General features: G+C 34.0%; 1 protein-coding gene across 2 annotated transcripts in view; it reads right to left on the minus strand.

The window, feature by feature from the left end:
- LOC102808460 (kazrin-like) overlaps positions 1-6,204 on the minus strand; it is a 61,275-nt gene extending 55,071 nt beyond the window's left edge. For both annotated transcript variants that reach the window (XM_085490574.1, XM_085490573.1), the window contains exon 1: positions 6,115-6,204. In XM_085490574.1, the coding sequence (XP_085346700.1) occupies positions 6,115-6,184 (70 nt within the window). In that variant the 5' untranslated portion in view covers positions 6,185-6,204. The remainder of the gene's footprint in view (positions 1-6,114) is intronic.
- Positions 6,205-9,158: the final 2,954 nt, after the last annotated feature.

The following is a 9,158-nucleotide window of genomic DNA, read 5'->3' on the forward strand; positions in this document are numbered from 1 at the left end:
ATAGCTGTAGTTCATCGCTATGAGACAAGGTGCATTGCCAGCTTGACCACACAAGTTCATCACGAAAATACCAACTTTCAATCATAAAACAACAAACATAAAAATTAAAATTTGATGAATTACAATTATAACTCTAATGTGGAATGAATAGGTTTGCGAAAAATTAAAGCGATAATTATGAAAATAAACAATATATTTACAAGCATGTGTTGCGTGAGACCCATTCCAAACGTCACAATAGGGCATGCTGACTAAACACTTTAAATAAGGTGAGTTTTCCTCTGAAAATCATCTAAATATAGACATACAATAAAAGTAAATTTTTTCAACTTTGATATGCAAATTAATATTGTCACGATGCATGACAGAATTATTCCTTAATTACAAACAAGCGATAATTAAGCATAATTAATCTCAAATCACACGCTGAAATCTCTGTTCAAGACTTAAGATTGCTGGAGCGTCTCAGTCAACTACAGAGAAATACACAGAAGATATTAATATATGTTAATTAGGCAATATGGTACATTCTGATTTACACCAATACAGTAAATTTTCGCTGAAGGAATGAATCAGTGCAAATAAAATCCAGCAAAAATACATGTTTTCTTATATATTACATTCAACTCATAAAAAATCAGTAAAAATAAAATCCAGTGAAAATAGCCAAAATGTCTTTCAGCAAATATTAATCCTAGATAAAATGAAGTATTTTACAGTAGGTTATTGACTGAAGGGGCCTGTAATAATGTATGTACAATACAAAGATTAATGACCATTCATTCAGAAGTACCACTTGTGTACTTGGTCGCTTGGTATATGGCCATAAATTAAACCAAAACCCTAGAAGAAACTGCTGTAATTTGTTCTTGGTATCCTTTATGGCCGAGAGGCCGCTTCACATACATGTACCACTAGACCATGGCATTGGAGGGCTGTTCTTTTGGTATGTGAAGGCATACAGAAAATAACCTACATAATTTACGTTTAAGAATTTTTTTTTATCCATAAAGTGAAATTAATAATTATTAATATTAAGTTGCCAATGTTTTTAAATTTACTGGTACTTATTCAGAAGAAACTCACTACAGTGTACTTTTGTGGCCCAGTACAAAATAGTGTAATAATCAGCACTAGCACTTGCAGGAGAGGCAACAGTGACACTCAATGTCCAGAATTGTCGCCCGGCACAAAAACAAAAAAAAACAATCAAAATCAACAACACAAAATTCATGGTTCATGTTGGTTTATCTTCGTAGTTTGCTCAAAATTTCAATAATAATATTGTCTTGTTAATAAGAAATATTTAATAACGTATCATATTTGATGCAATTAAACAATGTATTGTAATTATATACAAGTAATATAGGTATTACAGAGATAGAAATACAATGGGTTCAATGATACTGAAAATAAAGGTGATTGTCCAGGATGCGAACAAATTGAGGGAAGCCGAAATAGTCCGGGAAAGAGTAGAAAATAAAGGAGAAGTAAATAATCTTGTGAAGCATATATCAGATACAGTAGAGTTGATTCAGAAAGACATTTATGTGACGGCAGTTATCGTGCATGCAAGCTGTCGTTTAATTTCAAATTTGCATTGGACACTGATCATATCAGGGTCCTATACATCAATTACATTGGGGTTGCATAGTTATCACATGTGCATTGCTATTACTATTACTGCTTTTCCACCATGCTTACTGTAAAAGGGTTAATTATTCACTGGGTTTTAATTGTGCTTATTTCGCTGACTGGAAAATGCGCTAAATCAAAACCCAGTAAATATGTTAAATTTAGCATAGAACATATTATCTAAATGATAAAACAGTAAGTTTAAAACCCACCGAATGTGCATGAAATGGTAAATCCGTGAAATTTAAAGCCAGTGAAAATTAGTCATTTTACAGTACATCGCATGCTTCCAATGCACATTTTAGCCACTCTAGTGGCGATCTGAAACATACTCTGGAAAAACACAAACAACGCTATCTAACTTTCATGGTCGCCATTGTTTGCAAGATCATTTATTTAATTAAATTTAACAAAAATCAAATTACTAAGGCAGCAGGGTCAACCTACATGCATTTCCATTGTAGTTCGGCAAAACGCGCTAATACGATATGCAATGTGAGCGCAAACGTCATAAAATGTATGACTGGAACGCGATTATTGCTTGAATGTGTGCAACAGGTTGGTCAAAAGCTATAATGTATGAAGAAAAATAAGCAAGTGAAACCAGGAGCCCAGAGACAATTTTAGGAACGTCTAATTCCTAGGATTACGACCTCTAGATTATAAATATCACATTGGTTGGTCAGGTACACCACTCTTCAAAATGATTTAGACTATCGTATTAATTAATCTTCTATTGATTTCGATAGTGTTAACGACCATATGATACCAAATATAAAATAGCATATTCAATTATATTCAATACTCGCAATGCCCTTGAACTTGGCAAAACGATCACTGCTACAGTACGACTTTTTAGGATTAAAATGGTTAAATAGTGAAACAAAGTAAACTGAAAAATGTTTGATGTCTGACATTTTGTGATGACCTACAAAAGAGGACAAAATTTCACAAAACTCACTGTGACTACAATTGTTTATCAAGATGAACTTTCGCAAACACCCCAACGTTATACATGTACTAATAACACAAATTACTTCATATGCAAATTTACACCTTTAATTCACATCAAGCTACCATAGTAACGACTGTTGCTAAGATCAGAAATTCAATATATCTGAAATGGGTCGAAAGAACTTGATCTCTGAACCTTATGAATATGCAATAAATTAGTAATATCATAAGAAGAAATAAATTGTCATCACCAAAAAATGTGACTCGTGTCTGTGATTGTGATATTATCCATGGTTCACATACAAATGAAATACTAGTCTGTATAACAGACTGGCTAATCATAATGTACAAGTATTCAGGGACGAACCATTATTTTTAAGCGGGAAACTAAACTACCACACAAAAATCTGTGGCAAAATATTTATTGCTGAAAAAAACAAACTTTTATCTGAGTGGCTACTAATGAAGAAAAAAAAAAAAGTACAATGTCATGTGGCAGAAAAAATAATTTGTATACCCGCAATCTAACCCTCGCTAAGACATATTGGTCTATCCCTTACTGTGCAATGAAGTTACAACTAATTTCTATGCTGAGACTATTAAAGACACAAATCATAAGGAAAGCAAGCAGTAAACTGAGAGTTGAGAATAGATAGAGATATATTTATAGATATCACAATGACCCATCTGTCAGATGGCAAGTAAATTAGGATTCAAATTTCACTTTCTGATTTGTAGAACTATTATTTGTAAATGCTACTAAATGTGAATGAAGATAATGTGGAACTTGGGTCATAAGTCGTGCAGAAATCCTGCACAGAAGCCCCACACTTTATTTCAATTATATAAAGCATCAAAGGCGGATAAATATAAGGGCTTGGAAATTAGGTTGGTTCCTAGCAAGATCAGATTGAATCATGCAATAATAGTAGGTTCCTACTTCATGAGGCAAATCACACTGCGTCAAAAGTGCATAAAAACAGGGACTGGAAATTTGGATTACTAGTATATTCAAAGAAGATCCCATATGAATTACACATGACAGAAGTCTTTTACTTCATGAGGGGAATACTATGGTATCAATGCAGATAAATATAGAAGTATAGAAGTGTCATCAAAGTATACGAGATCTCACAATCATACGTCAAAGGATGGTAAATATAAGGAATATTGGCAAATAAAGATACATGTATCTATCTGATTCAGACTGTGAAACAAATTGAAATAAAGTGTATGTATCAACATGATAATGAGAGCCCTAAGGAATATGAGAATTGAATATTTCACGAGTGAAGTATTCAGACAAACATGGACGGAAATGATAACGTCAAACTCCAGTTTAGCCCAAGGGTTAAATCTATCAGTTTCGTTTTCTTCGATGAAAGATGTCTGCTTATACCGGTAGTTTTAGTTTTCAAATTACATTGTACTTGTTTTTACATTGAAAGTACCTGACCTTTGACTCAACAGTGGGAGGAATGTACATTTGTATGTGTAATAAGGTGTACCTGACCTTTGACTCAACAGTGGGAGGAATGTACATTTGTATGTGTAATAAGGTGTACCTGACCTTTGACTCAACAGTGGGAGGAATGTACATTTGTATGTGTAATAAGGTGTATCACACAACAAAACTTTTCACATACATGTATACATCAAGGGAGGAGGGGGGGGGGGGGAGTAAAATTACAAACAGATGCACCATAAAATGTAATGTATGCAGAACCATTTTGCACTGAGATAAGATGTTTTTTCTTTTTCCTGTTAACATGGTGGGTTATCTTCCTTGGGCACACTTCATTTGTAACGAGATACGTTTTAAAAATGCAAGTGCATTCCATCTCCTGTTGTATGGCTGAATATCATAAACCCTGCAGTAGAGGCACATGGTCAAGTCAAGTCAACCAGTGATCCCAAGGGAATCCCAACAGAAGCCAACTAACAATCAAAAAATTCATGCATGCCTGTGATTAGAATAGATTGTTTGTAGAATTATAATTGGACTACATAAAACATGTGATTATTGGTGATTTACAATTTAAACAAAAAACATTTTTATTTGTTTATAAATAAGTTTGTAACTTGAACTTCTAAATTGTGAGAGGCACTTATTTTCAAAGCTAAACATTTCGAAAAATGCATTTGTCTCATTGAAGCTACGTAGTAAACATTTAAGGACACTAAGGCATTAGTATGGAGATAATTGCTTTCAATGCCTCTGTGAATTTTGAACCCCGTGATTGAAGTCAAAAACTGTTCTAAAACGAAAAAATACATGTACTATCAAACACTTCTTTCACATGTAGACGATAGATGCATTGGTGGAACTCGGAAATAGTAGTTCACCCTGCAACCTGTAAATGCCGTGGACTCACACATACTTATAAAAACCCAGAGTTAATGGCCTAGTATAATGCGTACGTCTACCCACTCCAATGCTGACACACTTCAATAGAAAATATCATAGCAACACTAATTAATATTTTTCATATTATCCCAAATTCAGAAAATAAAAAAAACACAAAGAGTAAAATGAAACTTTACGGTTGTCCTTACTGTGGGTTCATTTACATAAGACTTCATAAAAATATATCGGATATCAAGTTGTCAGGGATCTAGTTTCAATCACACAGTTGATTTAGTTTATCACATAATAACATAACATAACATATAAAACAGTAAATATGTAATAATAACTACTGATTTATAACACATCTACTAATGAAAGTACTTATGTTGCCTGGGTTAACTACCCATTCATTCATAATAAAACATGCATAACAAATATAAACCAAACCATTACATTGGTAAATCACTATAACTAATAGTTGATGGTATGTCGTGTGGCATGAACATTGAATTCAACATATATTATACAAATGTCCAAACAGTCCAATATTATTAGGGTTTTTAGTTTGTATTTGTTTAATTCCGGTTTTGACATCAAACTCGTAAATGATTAATATTACAGCAATGTCTCTACGCTAATACAGCCAACGTATGTGATAAATATATCAATAACGGTGTTTTTTAGGTAGATTGTAGCATTATGTACGTAAGATGTCCTTGTCTTTGCAAGGGCAATAATCAAGGATTCCGTAGGACCCGTTAAGCAAGTGAAAACGGTCGAAACAATTAACTGACTGGCGTGACGCCGGTCATATGCATGTTTAATCGTTGTTTACAAAAAAAAACTTCAGATTTTGTTTAACCATTCTGATATTATTATGCTCAAAACGCGGTCTCCGGCGAGTCAGTATTCACTGTGGCTTTTTTTTGAGGGCACGTAAGCATCGCAGCCATGCCCAAATTTCCTGTGACCGTAAAATAAGACGGAAGCCAGCGTAAATCGATCAGCCAGCTACACACAGGTGAACCGACGATTTTCGTTTAGATCCCGATATTTTCACCGGAACTCGAACTGATATTTGCTCACGATCTGGTCTTGCTATTACAAACTCAACACACGTGGAAGAAACACTGAACGAATATATAATCAGAAATTTGTAAGAAAATGTTACCTACCTGATGTAAGCGAGTCCTTATTCGGAGACTGTTCTCCCATAGTATTACCAAGATTAAAGACATCCGCCATTACTCCCAATATTTAAACTGCATTCAAAGACACGCCGTTTGAGGGCGCACCATTAAAACATTTTTTGGGGCGATTCAACTTCAATTTGAGAGGCCGAGAAGACAAACTTTTTTCTTTTTTTCTTAATTCTCCCACACGTTAACTTCACTCTCTTCTTGTTTTTGTTTTTTTAATATAGTTCTTCTACAATTATAACGATTTGTATTTGTTGGTTGCTCATGAAATTAACAATAAAAAAACAATAAAAAAACAAACATTTGCAGGATGGTTTGCAGGAACATTTTTGAGGGCGCTGTTTTGTCGACGCGAATCGTCGTCCAGACCTACAAGTCCAGACTGAACAAACGGAAATCCACCAAAGAACGACAAAGTCATTTTGAAGTACAGGGAGAAAAGGATTATTGATGAGGTCCCAAGAAGACTGGAGACACAAACAGAACTCCAATGTTTCATTAGGGAAGAAAAGTCTTATGATATTGACCATGACAGAGGCTAACCAACGTAGATAACATCAAGTGATGGATTGCCAAACATTTCAAGTTCCTGGCACTGTGATCGCAAATAAAATAAATTCCTAATTACATTTTAATTTTCATAATATATTTGATAATTTGTGTTTAAGAAATAAAATTGGAAATTGCATTAGAATCACGACATTCAATGTAGAAAATGCTTTTTACACTTTATACACTAACATTAAGATCTGTGTACAAATTACTGACAAATAAAATAGCTGATTATATTTTACACCTTGTCCATGTCTACAAATTTACGCTTTTTATTTATTTAAATTACATTATCACGAAAATAAAAAAAAAATTATCACAGTTTACGAAAATATACTCTTCGAATATAATTTATACCAGAGCCGTAACGACCAACGTGTCTAAGGCCAAAACAAGGGTCCGTAGCGTCTTTTATTTACAAGTGCCGTAAGCGGTCAAGGCCGAACCGTCCTGGCACCCCCATAAACACAATCCTTTTATAGGAACACGTGTATAGGGAAGAAATGTGTTAACTCCTTGTTGGATTTTGCAAAGAATTGTGGGATAGAATATTGAACTGTAGAGGGCGTTTTTTTTTGGGGGGGGCTCGGATCTTTTCCATAAAGCCCTATGTTAAAATCAGCTTTTCGCCTCTCCTGTTTTCAAGCAACGCGTTTATTTTTTAAACAAATTTATGGTTATATTGTTAGAATTTCCATTAATTTTACTGGGAAGATTGTTTTGAAGATTGTTATTGAATTATTACTGTTTTGTGCTGCAAGCTATCTTTTAGCGGGGTTCTATACTTTACCAAGTGAGTGCGCCCTCCTCGCATATATGCATCTTCCACGGCCAAGTTCCGTTTATAGCGAGTTGGCCAACTCCTTAGCACTAGAGTGCGAGAAAAAAAGTAAAACCGGTATCCATGGAAATGAGCATGGTTACTTTTTTTTTAAGATCTGAAACCGAATTCATGCATGTGTATATCATAACAATACTTAGTTACTAGTATACAAGTTTATTATTACTTTGGGCGACGGGGCATGTTCGGCAAATGTATGATATCAAAGGTACATTACTTGATGTCGTGATAGCGATTGGATAGCAGTAAAGATTGGGTCGTTTGTACGCCATGTTTGTGACGTTCTACCCTTTAAATAAAACCAAAACCGTCTTTAATTTCGTGAGTTTTAAAGCGCCAATGAAAAAAATATTTTCCAATGGTATTCTTTAACCACTGAATGTATTAAACTTACAAATCATAATTGACTTGCATACAGTCTCTTGTTTATTTTGTGGGTGTATTTTCAGTAAAATGAAATATCATTGGAGTGAATAAACATATTTTATTTTATTGAAAAAAAAATAAATAAACAATAAACTGAATTCAATCCAAATTCATTGTACATGCGTGTGTTCCTTCTCATTTCTTTGTTATAAAAAAATAAATTAAAAAAATACACACTAATTAGTATTCTTAGACACCCTCATACATATTAGAAAGCTTGAAAGAGAGAAGTAATGATGACTATGATTGACTGCTTTCGGAATATTGATCACAAAAAAGACGAGAGAAAATTGTGTACTGTAAATGCATTAAATATTAATTATCTTCGCCAACAAGTAAAATTAAATCTACCAAACATATAAGATAACACTAAAACACATTGATTTAAAACACTGACAGTGAATATGCTCAAAACATCAAAATACTAGTAATAAAATTAAATGTCAGAGAAAATAAATGATTTTACAGAATTTTGTCGCAATACGCGGGATAATTAACAAAGTTTATGATCGTAGTGTTAGGGGGTCTTTTTTAAAACAAGTGCTTGAAAATACTCATGGTTATAATCACGTGACCAAAATCACGTGCTGTAAAAAAAGTTGGAACTACATATTCAAATATTGTTTTATTTCCAATGCGTGTGGCGATACATCGTATAGTAATTCAAAGCTTCTATGGCCGTCTGCCGCATGTGCAGGTGACGACACCCCCGGTTTAAAAGTGCCGTCGCGTAGTGCGTTCGATTATAGTGTGATGACACATTTTTAATATTCCTTGATGGCAGGAGATTTTTAGCAATTTTCTAAAGACAGGAGAGATTCTGAGCAATTTCATGCATGTGTGAGAAAATGTTGAGATATTATCGAAGGGGGTAGAGCATTGTAAAACTTTAAAAGGGTGGAGTAACTTCCTAGATTTTGCTCGAGGAGACGCGTTTAATTGAGACTAATCAGAAAAGTCAAGCTATCAGAAAATACAGCATTTACACGTATTGGGGAGGGAGGAAAACAATGTTCACGTTAATAAAAAGAACTCTATACAAACAGTTTGCCAGAGGGGCAAATTCGCTGAAACATTTCGCAGGCAAATCAAAAAAAATCCGGGGTTGTGGAATTCTACAACTGTGAAATATGCTATGAAGAACTTTCATTTCTCTTGTCTTTAGTCTAAATTAGCCATCCTATTTTTCTAGACCTGTAAA

Source organism: Saccoglossus kowalevskii, chromosome 15, assembly GCF_978046115.1.
Source record: "Saccoglossus kowalevskii chromosome 15, keSacKowa6.1, whole genome shotgun sequence".
Lineage (NCBI taxonomy): Eukaryota > Metazoa > Hemichordata > Enteropneusta > Harrimaniidae > Saccoglossus > Saccoglossus kowalevskii.